This window comes from Pristis pectinata, chromosome 23 (genome assembly GCF_009764475.1).
Source record: "Pristis pectinata isolate sPriPec2 chromosome 23, sPriPec2.1.pri, whole genome shotgun sequence".
NCBI classification, from domain to species: Eukaryota; Metazoa; Chordata; class Chondrichthyes; order Rhinopristiformes; family Pristidae; genus Pristis; species Pristis pectinata.
In genome coordinates, this window is record NC_067427.1 from 11,079,162 (window position 1) to 11,096,990 (window position 17,829).

At 39.7% G+C, this 17,829-nt stretch overlaps 1 protein-coding gene across 1 annotated transcript in view; it reads left to right on the top strand.

The window, feature by feature from the left end:
* Positions 1 to 17,829, top strand: part of med27 (mediator complex subunit 27) — a 226,707-nt gene that overhangs the window by 83,743 nt on the left and 125,135 nt on the right. The window contains exon 3 of the mRNA XM_052037116.1: positions 11,396 to 11,526. Coding sequence (XP_051893076.1) covers positions 11,396 to 11,526 — 131 coding nt within the window. The remainder of the gene's footprint in view (positions 1 to 11,395; positions 11,527 to 17,829) is intronic.

The window sequence follows — 17,829 nt, forward strand, 5'->3', positions numbered from 1 at the left end:
ATAAGGGGCTTGTTAGGAATGTGTGAACAATAAAATGGGATTAATGTAAATGGATGCACAATGGTCGGCTCGGAGTTGGTAAGCCAAAGGGTCTGTTTCCATGCTGTATGACTATTTCTACAGCATTTCCATTTAAAAACCAAAATGACTTTATACCTCTTTACTGAACTTGTTAGGTTGCCTGTATTGGCTCTGCTTTTTGATCACTGTTTTTCTTAGCCAGTAAAGAAGGGTTAAGCAATTTTTTTTTCGCTTGAACAAAATGGTTGAAGATTACCAAAATGTAACAGCTGTGTGGAGGAATGTTGGATCTACAGTACAAAGCTCTGTCCAAGAGTAGTTGATCATATTTTTGAATTATGTGGCCATCTGTTGGAGGATTAAAAGTAAAATAAGAATCATAATAATTTTAAGTTTTGTTTAACTGTAGAACCTGGCATATGAATTTTACCACAGTATAAGTATTACTAGTGAATTCCATGGCGTATTTATCTAACTTTTAGGCCTAATTCTGGTGACCTTCTTATCACAATCTCTCTTGGCCTGTTTGGGCTGCACTTTCAAGTTGTGCCAGGGAATTTGTGGCTAATGTTATGGAAAAAATAGTTAAACATAGACTAACAAAATTGTTTATTCCAATTATTCAAATGCAAACAAAGGGAGCTGAAACTTAAAAATAGATGAGATAGTGAACACCAAATGTGAAGTATTTATACAGGATTAATATTTCACAAATGATTTTAAGTTAGCAAAGTGTGAGGATAGAACAAAGGTAAGAGTAGACCAAACAGTAACCATCTATCACAATACAGTATCAATGCATTGATAGTTTAATGTTGCTATAAATTATAGAGGTTGTGCAGCATGGTTAAATTCACAGATGAAATAAAGATAATGAAGCAGGTGGATTCCAAAGCTGAAAAGGATGAGCACAAAAGGATTTGAATAGACTTTGGAATTAGGCAGGCAGGTGTCAGACGAAATTCAATGCAAAGTGCTTCAAAAAAAAACTCTGGTTTATTTGGCTCCTTTTATTTTAGCAGGAACATACAAAGTTTTATCTTAGTAGTGTTATCAAACAAAAAATTGAACCAAGCTACGTAAGGAGATATTTCAGGCAATGAGCCAAAGATTGGCAGAGAGGTATTTTTAAGAGAGACAATTTAAAGGAGAAAAGAGAGTTAATGAGATGGAAAATTTTGGGGAGAAAAGTCTGGATCATTAGACTTTGACAGTTGAAGGCACAACAAAAAGAATTGGAGCAATTAAATTTGGAGATGAGGAACAAAGATATCAGGGAGAGTTACAAGGGATGGAGTCAGTTACAGAGATAGGGAAGTGAAGATTCATGGAAGGCTGAGAATTTTAACATTAAGGTATTTTTTAAACTGCTTGTCACCAAACACAGAGATGATGGGTGAAAAAAACTTCCACAGGACACAAACAGTAAAGTTTACAATGACTTCATGTTTACAGAGATTGGCCTAGAGTGCTTTGGAATAGTGAAGTCTTGATGTAATCAAAGCGTGGGCTTCAGCAGCAGATGAGCTGAGATGGGTGGAGTTGAGCCATGTTGCAGACTTGCACGTAGGGGTAATATTGATGTTATGAATTTGTGGTCCAAATGTTAATCTGGGATCATGTATGGTATCAAACTTCTAGATCGTTTCGATTGAGATAGTAACCAGGGTAAGTATTGAGTGGGTGATTCAGAAACAGAATTTGCATCAACATTCCAAAAACACAGCGCAAGTTTTCATATCTTTGTTGATAATGTCCAACTTGCTCATCAGTGTGGATGTCAAACTGTTGGACAGTTTAGAGACAATGGAGGGTTCAATAGAGATAAAGCTGAATGTTGTGAGTGAACAAGTGGAAATTCATATTATATTTTTGGATGATGTGATTGAGAGGCACTATGTAGATAAGAAATAAACAATCAAGTATAGGACCTTGGAGAATATCAGAGATGATGGCTAGAGCTTTGAGGCATGCAAGAAAATGGGGATAGGTTAATGAAGAAGAGCAATTGCTGCTGATTGGCTACAATTGGTTAGATAAAAATGGAACCAGGTGAATGGGATCCCACCCAATTGACAATGGTAGACATATTATAAGAATAATATTATTGTTATTAAAAGGATACAAATAGCAAAAAGAATGATTGAGAAAAGGAGTTATTAGGCAATGAGAACAATTAGATGTGTTCTCACTAGGGGAAGGATAGATAAGATGTTTATTTATTAGTTACATGTACATCGAAACACACAGTGGAATGTGTCTTTTTGCGTTACTGAGAATGCGCTGGGGGCAGCCCGCAAGTGAAAAGGAGAGATGATTGCTATTGGGATTTCAAAGGCATTAGATAACATAGCCCATAACTGCTCTATCACCTTGGAGGTGCAAATTAAAACTAAATTGTAGAGACATTATTTCTATGGGCATGTGATGAATCTACAGAACTTGCTCCCAAAGGGGAAGGTGGAAGCAAGTTATGGATTTTTTTCAGAATGTGTTTTGAAATGTAATGTATGAATAATTTGACATGCTGTGTCAAATGTTTGAAAGCTTTAGGAAGCTTTGGAGTTATGATTCTTGGAGCGTTCCATACTGAGGGTTTCCTCATCCTGTGTCTGAATCTGTGTAGATTAATGGAACGAGATTGATTGCTATATTAGCAATAATTTCATTATTACTGCACTATGTCACAATGATAGCAAATAGTACAGATAACCCCTGTGAATACTGTTTTAAACACCAGAAGGTTATGCTAAAGGCTTAGTTTGGGCAGAAACTGTTGTGTTTACCCTTTTGTGCACGATGTGCTGACTATAATAAAAAAAAACTTATTGAGGTTCTTTTGACTTCCCTTAGGCCTCCATTTCTACTGAAATTATTTGATGTGAATCCATGTTGTGATGTTTTAATAATGTGACAACGTACTATATAACTTCAGAGAATTCTTTTAATTCTTTACGTGAGCATAAAAATCAGACTTAAATTTCATTCATTTGTCATTTCTCTTTGAAGATGGTTGCCTCAAAAGGAACGTGCTATCTGTAGTCTAAAGATGCCATTCTGTATTCTCACTTCTGCATTGATTGTTACCTTCATCTGGTTTCCAGAGTGCTGAGGTCATTGTAATAGGTGGCAGGTCCAGCTAAGGTGGTCCTGGCAATAGATTCCCAGAAGTTGCTGTTGATGTTGTATTTTTCCATGTTTGCCTAAGGATGTCCTTCAGGGCTTTCTCTGTCTTCTTTTGGAATGTGTGCCATGACTTGGATCAGAAAGGAAGATTTGCTTCAGGGGTCTGGAGTTTGGCATTGAATGATGTGATCAGCTCAGTGAATTTGAAATCGGATGATCATTGTTTTCATAAGCAAGGAGAAACATATTGGTTTAACTTGTTTGGTTGGGAATGCGAGTTCACGAAAATGATGTTAACGATATTCTCTGGTGCCGGAGATGTGTCCTTTAGGCCGTTTAAGTGCAGGCAAGTGGAAAAACCAATGGTGGAAACTTCATTCCTACAGCCCCAGAAAAACCTATTGATTTTCCTTGAAGTTGTCGCCAGGTTAGGGTTTGATTTTAAGGAATATTACAATTTAATTCCTGTTAATCTTAAATTTAAAAGAAATGTTGTGGGTGAATGATTCTTCAAAGCAAAATTACCTTAAAAGGAAAAGCAAATCACCTTTCCCGGAAACTGCTTGCTATAAAATTGTTGGGGACTCTAGGAGGAAAGTAGAAATACTGTAGAACTGACTTGAGCCAGATAAATTAACTGAAAAGTTGTATTGATTTAGTGAAATTTGATATTCTGAGCTTGCCTTCATTAATTGTGGGTTGAATTACTTATTTTGTGAGATTTTCAATGCAGATCGCCACAAAGAGGCACAAGAGAGCCCAGTTGCTGTTCTACGATATACTTATTGTGTTGCCAAGTTTGAAATGCACTGTGACACCTTTCACAAATTGCTGTTGGAATTAATTTTAATCTGTTATGTGCTCAACTGTGAGTGGCACCATCTGAGTTAATGACGAGGCAATTGGATTATTTTGGTTCATTGGAATTTTTAATTGTATGCATCAGCTAACAGGAGCATTGGCCTACCTGCAACAATCTTATTCTCAGAGAAATGTGTTCTTTGCTCTCTAAATCTGAACAGCTTTTATTTTCAGTAAAAGTATTGTTTTTTTTTGATTTAGGAAAATTTATAGTTTGTAATTTCAGGATAAATCTAGAAAGAACACCTGCTCGACCGTAGTGAGTGTAGCATGATGTCTGCATCTTCCTCTTGTCATGCTGAGTTTCAGATTCCTATTTGCTTTATCCACAGTCATTTTTTTCTGTAACTTTCAGATTATCCAATTAATGCTTTAAAAATACAAATTCAAAAGAAATATTAATAAGACTTTATTACCTGGAACATTGTCCTAAAACATTGTCTTATTTATATTGAGGGGTGACCTGATAGAGGTATATAACATCATGAGGAGCTTAGACAGGGTGAAAACACAGTCTTTTTCCCAGGGAGGGGGGGGGGCGCTTAAAAGCAACAGGGCATAGGTTTAAGGTCAGAGGTGATAGGTTTAAAAGGGACGTCAGTAACAGCTTCTTCACACAAAGGGTGGTGCATATTTGGAATGAGCTGCCAGAAATAGTGGTTGGGGTGAGGACATTAGCAACTTTTAAAAGCCATCTAGATAAGTACATGGATAGGAGAGGTTTAGAGGGCTATGGGCCAAACATAGGTCACTGGGCAATGCAGTCAACATAGATGAGTTGGGCCAAAGGGCCTGGTTCCATGCTGTATGATTTTATTAAGTCGATAATATATCTCACTAAAAATTTTTGTTTTTCATGATTAATGTAGTTTGAGCTAGTGGTGAAAATAGCCCAGCTGGAAAAAATCATCTACTTGCTGAAACTGATCTGATGGTCTTTTTGGTCATAGCCCTCTCTTCCAGGTTAGCAGTTTTTTTAAAATCCGGAACTTACCATCAAAGTGAAAGTGCTATATTTAACTCCATGCAAATATAGTAACTCATGAAGCAGGGGCTGCATTTTGGAGGCCCATTATATGAGCATGGAGCTCACTCCAACACTGTTGCAACTACTTTTCAAGACTATACTACGTAATAGAAAAACAGCTATGTAGTATATACTGCCAACAGAGTACAATAGTGCCTTTGATGTCCCATAGTAATTCACAAAGGTATAATTAAAAATGAGTGCCAAGTTAAAGATGATGCTGTTGTTAGGGCAAAAGGGAAGTGTGGTTGTAGAAGAAGCAAAAATAGGGGAACAAAGGGTTTGCGCTAGTGGGGATAGTTTGAAGAGTAGGAATGAGATGAATGAGGTAGGAGGCCCACCAGGAGAGGTTGTCAAGTGAAATCTGCAGCAGGTATGGTTAGAGGGAAGAATTGAGGAAGGCAGTGTGCTGCAGGTAGTGTAGTTGCTGCACAGCTACACCAGCTCAATTTTGATTCTGACCTCTGGTGCTTCTGTGTGGAGCTTGCATGTTCTCCCTGTGACCGCATCAGTTTCTACCAGGTGCTCCAATTTCCTCCCACATCCTAAAGATGTGCTGGTTGTTAAGTTAATTTGGCTACTCCTTGTGTAGGTAGGGGGGAGAATACCCTCAGAGAAATTGGGGAATGGGATTGCTGGGATTTTGCCCTGGAGTCCATGAGAGACTGGAAGGGCTGAATGGCCTTCTGCGTCATTAGGAAATAAGGAAGTGTTAAGGAAATATTGGTATTGGTTTACTATCGTCACTTGTACCGAGGTGCAGTGAAAAACTTGTCTTGCATACCGATCGTACAGGTTAATTCATTACACAGTGCAGTTACATTGAGTTAGTACAGAGTGCATTGATGTAGTACAGGTAAAAACAATAACAGTACAGAGTAAAGTGTCACAGCTACAGAGAAAGTGCAGTGCAATAAGGTGCAAGGTCACAACAAGGTAGATCGTGAGGTCAGAGTCCATCTCATCGTATAAGGGAACCATTCAATAGTCTTATCACAGTGGGGTAGAAGCTGTCCTTAAGTCTGGTGGTATGTGCCCTCAGGCTCTTGTATCTTCTACCTGATGGAAGAGGAGAGAAGAGAGAATGACCAGGATGGGTGGGGTCTTCAATTATGCTGGCTGCTTCACCAAGACAGCGAGAGGTAAAGACAGAGTCCAAGGAGGGGAGGCTGGTGTCCATGATGCTCTGGGCTGTGTCCACAACTCTCTGCAGTTTCTTGCAGTCCTGAGCAGAGCAGTTGCCGTACCAAGCCGTGATGCATCCAGATAGGATGCTTTCTATGGTGCATCGATAAAAGTTGGTGAGAGTCAAAGGGGACAATCCAAATTTCTTTAGCCTCCTGAGGAAGTAGAGGCACTGGTGAGCTTTTTGGCCGTGGCATCTAGTGACTTGACCAGGACAGGCTGTTGGTGATGTTCACTTCTAGGAACTTGAAGCTCTCAACCCTCCTTGAACTCAGCACCGTTGATGTAGACAGGTGCATGTACACCGCCCCCTTTCCTGAAGTCAATGACCAGCTCTTTTGTTGACGTTGAGGGAAAGGTGGTTGTCATGATACCATTCCACTAAGCTCTCTATCTCCTTCCTGTACTCTGACTCATTGCTGTTTGAGATCCGGCCTACAATGGTGGTATCATCTGCAAACTTGTAGATGTAAATAGAAGTGGTCTGTGTTTGAAAGTTAGATTAGGTTGAATAGATGTAACAATCGCAAACAGTTTGGTGTAGTCTGAGCTGATCACTATGAAGGGAGCTGAACAGAGACAATAATGAAGATCTTGTGGGGGTTGGGAGGAGTCAAAAATGATCTTGGTGCTTGCATGGAGGAAATGTAGTATATCAAAGGCGATGCAAGTGGCTTTACAGCACTGAAGTGGACTGGTCGTAGAAAGAAAGAGAAAACTTTTATCATCAATGTATGTACTGTAGATCAGTGGTTTTCAACCTTTTTCATGTTGCGGCCCCCCAGAACATGTCCTTGTTAGATGGCGGACCCCCAAAGCCCACAAAATCAAACAATCGATAATTCATGCATACAACACTTAAATTACTGCACGTAAGCCCTATTGAAATAGTGACTATTTCAATCACCGACAATTACCAGCGGTGTCTTTCAATATTCAGTTCAATGTGAAGGTTGTGCCTGTTTTGCGCTGCAGAATTTGTCCAAACGTGGTGGTATGTGTGACAAACATACGCGTATGTCATCCTCAATATTCAGTCTTGATCTGTATTTGGTTTTCATGGCAGCGACTGCAGAAAATGCTACTTCGCACAAGTAAGTGTTTGCAAATGGTAACAGAACATTGACGGCTTTGCCGGACAGCAGTGGATACTCCTGGGAACATGCTATCCAGAACGACAACAGTGACATTCGGTTGAACTGCAAGCGCAAAGTCCTGTCAGATGACAGTTCAGCCAATTCTTCTTGTTCACGTCCAGTTAAATCAGTAAGCATGCATTCAAATGGATTTCGAATCCAGTCAAACATGCTCGTGTCATCGTCGCCGAAATACTCATGGAAATAATGTGACAGCTGTTGAATATGGTTCAAAACGGTGCTCACAATGGCCTCTGTCTTAGTCTCGTTCACTGTCAGAAAGTCATCCAGCAATGGAAACATATCATAGATGCCTTGCTCGCATCTTCCCTTCCAGATACGGAGTTTTTTCTGGAAGGCATTGATTTTGTCATGCGTTTTCAGAACATTTGAGCCAGGTCCTTGCAATGATAGATTTAAGCTGTTCAAAATGTTGAAAATATCTGCAAGATAAGCTAATCTGGCAACCCACGTCTCATCTGTCAAGAACTGTGCCAATGATCCGTTATGCTCATTTAGAAAAATGAGCAGTTCATCTCGCAATTCATATACACGCTGCACAACGCGGCCTCCTGACAGCCATCTGAGTTCTGTATATAGCAACAAATGTTTATGCTCAGCTTCCATTTCACCGCATATGTTTTCAAACAAACGATGATTGAGCGGCCTGGCTTTGATAAAGTTAATGATTTTAATGCACGTGGAAAACACATCTGCAAGATTTTCATCCGTATCCTTTGCAGCCAAAGCCTCACGGTGAATCATGCAATGGGTTGCTGCTACATGTGGAACTACTTCTTTCACTCGTGCGACTAGACCCGACTTCCGTCCCATCATTGCGGCAGCACCATCTGTGCATACTCCAATACACTGTGTCCACGCCAATGCTGATTGTACAAAAAATGTGTCAAGCACACGGAAATGGCCTATGACTCTTCAAAGTAGAGAACAGGCACTCAGGATGGCATTGAACAATTAGCACTTTCAACTGAAATGGATTATCAATGAATAAAACCAACAGGCTGATCTGTATTTATAGGGTCAGTAAATTGACAGCCTGAGTCCATTGTGTTTAGATTTTATTGAATTGAGCACTGTTTAGTGGTTAAATATTTTTATCATTTATTCATGGGATGTATGACAAGGTCAGAATGTTGCCCATGCCTAATTATCTTTGGGAGGGTGGTGATGATCTGCTTTGCTGAATCACTGCAGTCTGTGATGAAGGAAATCCTGTTGAAAAAGAAAAATAATCTGCTGGAGGAACTCGGCAGGTCAGGCAGCATCTGTGGAAGAAGAGGGATGGTCAATGTTTAAGGTCGAGACCCTGCATCAGGACTGAGGCAAGGGGAAGACTGGCTATTTATACTGGCTATCTCCCCTTTATCTTTCAGTTCAGATGAAGGGTCTTGACCTGAAATGTTGACTGTGCATTTCTCTCCATAGATGCTGCCTGACCTGCTGAATTCCTCCAGCATCTTGTTTGTTTCTCCACGTTCCAGCATCTGCAGTCTCTTGTCTCTCCACAGTGAAGATGTAGATTTATTTTTTCAGATGAGAGGTTTGTCCTTTGGGGAGATTGAATAGAATGAACATTTTTTTTTGGCGCTTAGGAGATTGAGCCACAATCTCACAGAGACAGGACTGACTTCAGAAGAAATTTCCTAACTTGAAGGTTGCAGATCTTTTAACGTTTTTAAGCCCAGAGGGATGTGAATGCTTAGTTGCTGAGCATATTCAAGTCTACATCTGATAGATCCTTGGATCATAAGGGAATCGCATGATATGGGAATAGGGCAGAAACGTGGAGGTTCAGCCAGAATCTCATTGAATCAGAGCATGCTTGAAAATCATTTGTTACACTCCTAGTTGTTTTGTTCTTTTATTTGGGCAACAAGATTAACTTTCTAATCTGTATTGAGCTTTGTGATTGATCCATGATTGACAAATTGTATTCTCCTCCACCACTTCCAATTGCTGTATTTCTTTCTTTGCACGGTAACATTTTTCACTTCTGCATAATAATACTGCAAATTTTGTCACCAGCAGTTATGTTCAGTGTGAATTATAAAATAGTTATAGCACAGCAGGCCATGGCCCATCATGTCCATGGAGGCTCTGTACCATAGCAACTTGCTAGTTCCACACCTCCCCCCCCCCCGTGCCCTCTCCTCAGCCTTGCAAACTTTTCCTCACTGTATAACTATTTCCTTTTGAAGGCCACAATGGAACCTGCCTCTGTCACATCATGGGCAAAATTCCAGATTCCCAACACACAGTACACAATTTATTTTCCACAATAAATGCCATCTGCCCTGTCCTTGCCCATTTACTTAACCCCTGAAGCTTTTCTGTATGCTCCTCTCAGCCCACACTGCCACCCAGCTTTTAATTATCAGAAAAGTGGGATAGAATATACTTGATTTCCTCATCCAGACTGGGGCACCAACATCCTGCATTCGTCACAGCTTCCTAACTCAAATATAACTTGTTTATTCCTACTCGGTTTTCTGTCCATAAGATAATCCTCAAACCACATCAGTATATTATTCCCAAGATCAAGCATCCTAATTTTGTTTAATATCTCTTTATACAGCATCACATCTATTGGATCCCTTTTCTCTGTTTTGCCAGTTACAATCTCAAAAATTTTAATTGATTTGTCAATTCCCCTTTCATCAACCCTTGCTGAATATCTGATCCTGTTATTTTTTTTCCTTAAGTGAACTTTACTACTTCAATAATAATTGATTCCAGCATTTTCCCTATTTCATATATCAGGCCAAGTGAGCTGTACTTCCCCTGTTTTCTCTCGTCCTCCTTTCTTAAATAGTGGCGATTACACTTACTATCTTATAATCTGTTAGAACTTTTCTACAATCTATACTGTCTTCAGAGATATCAACCAATGCATCAATCACTTCTACCTTCATCAGGACGCCTTTCATCAGGTCCTTCAGGTTTATCATCTTTCAGTCCATTAATTTCTCCATTACTTTATTTTCACCAATGCTAATTTCTTTGAGCTTTTCATTCACTGTAGACCAGTCATCCTTCACTATTTCTGAGAGCTTTACCATGCCTTCCATGAAGATGGATGCAAAATATTTGTTTAATTTTACTGCCATTTCTTTGCTTCCCAATATAATTTCTCCTGTCTCAATTTGTAATGACCCTACATTTATTTTTTAGCTAACATTTTTCTTTTGACATATCTGAAGGAACTCTTGCAATCTGTTCTTGTGTTTCTTGCTGGCTACTCCGGTATTCTACTTTCTTTTTTGTCATCAGTGCCTTTGTACTTCTTTGCTAAATTCTGAAAATTTTCAAGTCATCAGTCTTACTGTTTTTCTGCAGCATTATACATCTTTTATGTTAATCTAATCCAACTAGAAGTGAGCTGGTGCTGGTGGTTGGGCACTTAACTGCTTCAGCATAAGATATAAAGACTTTCACGAGGAAGTTGAGAGATAAGCACCCGAATCCAATTGCCTCACTGTTGGGGAAAAAGAATCATATTATTTTGATATTAATAACTTAGTTGACAAAGCAAAAGTGTTTATGTACAAGCTTTCTAGTATTCAGTAGTAAGGACTATTCCATGCCTGTATTCCACTGCCTGTAGTAATGTATTTCCCTCGGCCCTCTCAATTGCATTGTTGTGGGGAAGTATTCACCAAAGGCCATACGCTTTGTTGCTGTTAATGGAAACTGTTGGGAAAATGATCCTTTGAGTTGTTTCATAAATTTACTAAAGGCATTATCAGAGGTCTGTGAAGACACCAACGCCAGATACCATGTGATATTGGGGCACTAAGAGAAGAATCGATGGGATTCCTTTGAACTTTTATTCATTTTCAGAAGAAATCCATTGCTCTGCATGTTATTTAGTGTGATCATTTTTCAGAAAGCCCTTTATCATGATGTTACAAATTATTGAATATTAAATATCTGTATTAAGAAGATTGAGGAAAATGCTCTAGGTTTTATTGTTTCTGCTCAACTGACATTGCTTTTTCTCCCCCTTTCATTTTCTCAGCTCCAATATCATGCTGGTCTAGCTTCCAGTCTGCTAAACCAACAGTCTCTGAAAAGATCAGCTATGCAGATGGGTGTATCTGCAAAACGCAGGCCAAAAGTTCAACCTACCACACTTGCTCTACCGCCTCAGTAAGTACCTGTGTTGCAAACTATTTGCAAGATACCTTTATGATTCCATATCATGTGTAGAATTATTAAGCAATGAATTATAAGCTCACTCTTTAATTATCTAGCCTTACCATTCTGTTGGCATAGGTCTTGCTGTGGAAGATGGTGTCAGTTTTCATATAGCACACTATCTTGATTGCATTGTTTGGCTTTCTACAGAATAACAGGTGAAAAAGCTCAATTTAGAACAGAAAAGTTTGTGCATGTTGGTTAGATATATGGTAGGCTTCCAGGACATTTCCATCTTTCATTTTGTCCCAGAAACTCATACCCTCCATAGGAGAGGGAGAAAAATACTTGCACAGATACTTTAATACATACTAGCAAGTTTATGCAAAGTGTAGTGAGCAACATACTTTCAAAAATCAAGAATGCAATTTATCATAAATTGTGGAGTCGTGATCTAGGTTTTTTCTTGAAGGAAAGGACCTATTTAATTTATCATTTTCTAGGAAATATTGCCTTAAAACAGATTTTAAAGTTATTTGGTACAGGAGGTGGCAAATTAAAGGAATGTTTCAATACTGAGTTCCCGTAGTTCAGTATTAAAGCATTCCCCTTTGGCAAGACATCATTCATTTCAGTACTGGTGGGGTTTCATCTGAATCCCAGAAGCTTGCATCATTTTGCATCGCTTCTAATTAGTGGATAGCCTAAACGAGCAAAGCTAGTATGAAATTGTTTCTTGAGGTATTCTGAAGCCATCAGATCACAATTAAAAGATTTTCTAATGGAACTCTAAATACTAAGTGTAAATTGTAGCTCTTGGGAATAATTTTTTTTCCAATCATTTTTGAAGTTTTGCAAGACCTCTTGTTGATTATGATACAGAAAGATGTAAAGCATTTTGTCACAAACCAGCAACAAAAGAAACACACTGAGCATGATTCAGTGTTAAAAACTATTTTATTAATCACTACTTATGATAATACGTAAAATAAAAGTTTAAAAAAAATGTTAGTATGTTAGAATTCAAGAATGTTAAACCTCGAACGTTAACCCCAAAACTAAACTCTTCGTGTGTGTGTGTGTGTGTGACAAAGTCCAAAACTCCCAGTTCCGGAATGGTTCTTAAAGTTCAGTTCCGCAAGCCATAAGGTGAAACATGAGCAAGGGCTTCTTCAACAACCACCGTTGTCTGAAGATAAGATGTAGATGTAGAAAAACATAGAGAGAGAGTACATACGAAATCCAAATGTTCCACGATGGAACCCAAACGACACTTCAGTGTTTACTCGGTAGTGACTTCCTCACCCCGAAAAGCATCCGAACCGTGGTCGTCCACACACAAATACCTGTTTCCTTCTCCAGGTCAGCAACAAAGTGAACTCCACCGGATTACTTCCAACTTCCATACATGGATTTCAGTGGCAAACACAGTTATTGTTTCTCATCCATTGATAGAGAAAACAAGCAGGCTGGTGTCTCTCTCCCTTCTCTCTCTCTCTCCTTCTTCTTCTGCCTTCTTCAACAACGTCATTACGTCCTTTATCTTCTATTGACGTAAGCACGCCCCACACACACATACACACACACTCTCTATCTTAAAGGGACTTTCACTGAGTCCGTAACAAAATATATTTTATAAGCTGTTCAGGGCAAGTAATAATACTATAATTTTCCTATATTATTTTTAATCCTTAATAAATATTGATAAGAAAATTGACTATTTTTCTTTATTGAATGTCATTAAGGTAGACAGCTGCTTAGAATTTCTTTTGCCATTTGTATCTTTTCTCTTGCCTATTCGCAAACGATTCAGGTTAGGAATAATTCTTATCCAGAATGTTTTTAACCATTTTGTCAAGGAACCATGGTGTAATATAGTCTTAAGATGTACCCTAACCAAATGGATTCAGTCCTGTTTCCATTTTGAGAAGAAACAGTGATTGATTGACAAATGAACTTCAAGTGTATTCAAGAAAAGTTCACAAGTGAGGTCCCAGAAAACTGGAGAATAACCAATGTGTTCCTCTGTTTAAGAAGGGCAATAGAGACAAATCAGGAAATTATAGGCTGGTGAGCCTCCCATCAGTGGTAGGGAAATTATTGGAGAAGATCCTTAGGGATAGGAGCTACCCACATCTAGAAAAACATAAACTTAGAGATAATTAGCATGGCTTTGTGCAGGGGAAGTCATACCTTGCAAACTTGATCGAGCTTTTTGAGGACGTGACAAGGATGATTGATTGGATAAGGGCAAGGCAGTGGATGTTCTATACATGGACTTTTACTGAAGCTTTCAACAAGATCCCTATGATGCTGCCTGGATTAAAGAATATTAGCTATAAGTATAGGTTGGACAAACTTTGATTTTTTTTCTCTGGAGCATCAGAAGCTGAGGGGTGACCTGATGACTGATAGAAGTATATAAAATTGTGAGAAGCATTGATAGGGTAGATAGTCAGAATCTTTTTCCCAGGGTGGAAATGTCAAATACTAGAGAGCATAGTTTTAAGGTGAGAAGGGGAAAGTTTAAAAGGAGATTTATGAAGCAAGTATTTATTTTCACAGAGAGTGGTAGCTGCCTGGAACATGCTGCTAGGGGGAGTGGTTGGAAGCAGATACAAAAGCAATGTTTAGGCTTAATACTGAGGCTTTATAAGGAATTGGTCAGACCACATTTGGCATATTTTGAGCAGTTTTGGGCTCCTTATCTAAGGAGTGATGTGCTGGCATTGGAGAGGGTCCAGAGGAGGTTTACAAGAATGATCCTGGGAACGCAAGGGTTAACGTATGAGGAGCATTTGATAGCTCTGGGCCTGTACTCGCTGGAGTTTAGAAGGATGAGGCGGGATCTCATTGAAACCAACCAAATATTGAAAGGCCTGGATAGAGTGGATGTGGAGAGGATGTTTCCAGTAGTGGAAGAGTCTAGGACTGGAGAGCACAGCCTCAGAATAGAAGGTCATCCCTTTTGAACAGAGATGAGGAGGAATTTATTTAGCGAGAGGGTGGTGAATCTGTGGAATTCATTGCTATAGACGGCTGTGGAGGCCAAGTCAGTGGGTACATTTAAAGCGGAGGTTGACAGGTCCTTGATCAGTAAGGGCATCAAAGGTTATGGCAAGAAGGTAGGAGAATTGGGTTAAGAGGGAAAAATAAATCAGCCATGATTGAATGGCGGAACAAACTCGATGGGCTGAATGGCCTGATTCTGCTCCTATGTCTTATGGTTTAAGAGACTTATACAGACAGAAAGGAGGGATATAGACTGTGCAGGCAGGTGGGGTTGGTTTGGATTCGCTTCATGGTCAGCACATGTTGTGAAGCAAGTTCGAAAGGTCTCGAAGGGCAAGGACTCTGGACACAGTCTTTGGAGTTAAAATGATTTATTTACAAAGACAAACGCAGGGAAAGGTAACGGGGGCAACACACACACACACACACACACACGATAGCGAGTGTGGGGGAATTGCAACAAAGGTAAGATGCGCGCACACACGCGCACACGCGCACACACAATGAACTGGGTACACACAATCAAGGAACAGTCAATACGATACCTGCCACCCCTTGATTCAGTGCAGGCACGGCTCTATGCTAGAGGGATATCCTAACTAATTTCTCTTGAGCTGTGCACAGCTTACCTCAGCATCCCTCAGAGACAAAAAAGAGAGAGAACCAAGCACATGCAGCATTCTTTATAGTGCTGGAGGGCTGGGGGTGGTCCAGCCCAGGTGGGTCAAAAGGGCCAATGGTCAAGTGTGCCAGGCACAAAGGTGCTTAAAGGACCAATTGTCAGGTGTGCACTTGATGGGTGGGGTGGAGCCGGGCCTTGATTGACAGTGGTGTGTCTTTCGACCAGATAGGGGCAGTGCTGTCACGTGACAGCCACGACCTCCTCAATCACATGACAGCCACGACCTCCACAATACAGCACAGACATTGTGGGGCAAAGGGCCTGTTCCTGTGCTGTACTGTTCTATGTTCTAAACCCACTTATACCACAAATGAGCTACTCATGAGGCAAACACAAGAGACTCTGCACACACAAAATGCTGGAGGGCCTCAGCAGCTCAGGCAGCATCTCTGGAGGGAAATAAACAGTCGACGTTTTGGGTCGAGACCTTTCATCAGGACTGGAAAGGAAGAGGGCAGCAGCCAAAATAAGAAGGTAGGAGGAGGAGCACAAGCTGGCAGGTGATAGATAAGTCCAGGTGAGGGGGAAAGGTAAGTAGGTGGGGGAGGGGGGATAAAAGGCAAGCTGGGAGGTGATAAGTGGAAGATGTAAAGGGCTGAAGAAAAAGGAATCTGATAGGAAAGGACAGTAAACCATGGAATAAAGAGAAGGAGATGGGGAACCAGAGGGAGGTGATGGGCAGGTCACCTCTGCACTCTACCCACGAGATGGCTGCAGTGCAATTGAGGTGGTCATCTGCCTCCTTGTGGACTGTGGATTTACCAAGGAAGTTTGGAAAGGGATGCAGTTCATCCCAAGCAGTTGTGTAACAAAGGTTTCTGTGCTCCATGGGCTATTCCCAAGGACATATACAGAGGCACACATTGACTGCTGCTGGAAGATCATCAACCTTTTGAAGGATGCACTTTGGTTTGTCTTAAATATGTTGGTCTTCCAGTCCAGGCAGATGTCTGCAACGAAATGCTACAGGCTGGCATGTTCCTAGGTGTAGAGCTACAAGCTCAGAGCAATGCACTGAAGCTTGGTGCAGCCGCATCAAATACTCTCTGGGAAAGGGCAAAGCATCTGCCACTAGACACTAACTCTCAAAAGTTTCACTGGAATGTTTGGGAATGAGCAGTTGGTGATATTGTTTACATGTTGCAAATATTATAAGTGGATATAAGGATATGCCTGCTACAGTGAATGAAGATAATGCATTGTTTTACTGATTGTTTAACTGTATATTTTATAAATTAAGTGTATTTTTTGGGAAAAAAGGTCCCCTAAACCACTTTAAGGTCTCGTATTGCACATTAATTTCTTGAGTTTCTGATGAGCCTGGTTTGTTTAAAAATGCCAGTGTTGCAGTAAACTTAGCAACATTTACTAATTTCATACCAGAGTTTGCCAAACTCAGTCAGGAGTATAGTAGGCCCATTGAAGGACAAACCATCCAAGAAACTAGTTACAGCCGCAAACTTTTGATGGATCACAGGCATATGTCCAATCAATCTATATCCATCCCCTTTCCCATCCCATTAGTGCACATGCTGTGCTGTGCAAAGAGATGCTTCAGCAGCAGGAACTGATATATTTCAATTTTCTGAATTAGACTGAGTGTAAATGAGGTGCAAAATGTTCTTGAAGCTATTGAACTTCAAAACACTCATTGATTTGGCCAATTCATGTAATGAATTCCTGTGGTTGCAAGTGCCAGCACCAATCATATCACTGTACAAATGTATCCTGATTTAAAAGCACTGTGAACGGTCCAAATTGCCACTGTCATTTATTTCTAAAGTATTAGTTTTGTCCATCCAGTGGGAATTAAGTCTGTGCTTTCATTGCAGTTGAACCATAATTGTTAGATCACACTATCATTTAGACCACACGGAATTTTGTACAAGCTTTTTGAATTTTCTGAGTCCATAATCAGATTATCTGTTTTTTAATAAAATTCAATTCCTCACACTGAAAAAAATATCTTACTCTTTTCCAAGCATTGGATTAAAGTATCATTTGAGCACTAATGCAAAAATTACATTCTTAAAACTGACATACATTTGTATTCATAGAGTCTATGAAATCAAAGGGGTAGTGAATTGTTTGACATTTCCATTTGACAATTTAAGTTGCATTGCACCTTGCATACTCAGATTGACTAATGTCCACACATAAAACACATAATCTGAATGTAACACTTAAGAAATTGGCTAACTTATGAAATCCAAAGATTTTGGTTGAATTTTTGATGATTCACGATGAAATTAAGTACAGCAATTATACAAATGTTTTATTAATGTATAAACTGTTCCATCAAAATTACATCATTTTTTCCATTGCAAGAACAATTCTACATTCCCTCTTTATCGGATGAAGTGATGAGATAAATCCATCATGATTATTTAACCAAGATATTGATTTTCTAGCAGCTAGATGAAACGCTCAGCTGCTGACATTTGTTTTAGAGCTTGCAGATCAACCCTTTAAATAGGATCATTTGGAATTTAATGTGCTGTAACCATGAGGCCCAAGCTTTAATGGGGCTAACCTGACTACTGTCTAGTTCCTGGATAAATTGCTACCCCATTAAATGTGGTTGGCCTGTAAAGAAACATGTTGTAGACATGGTTGGCACA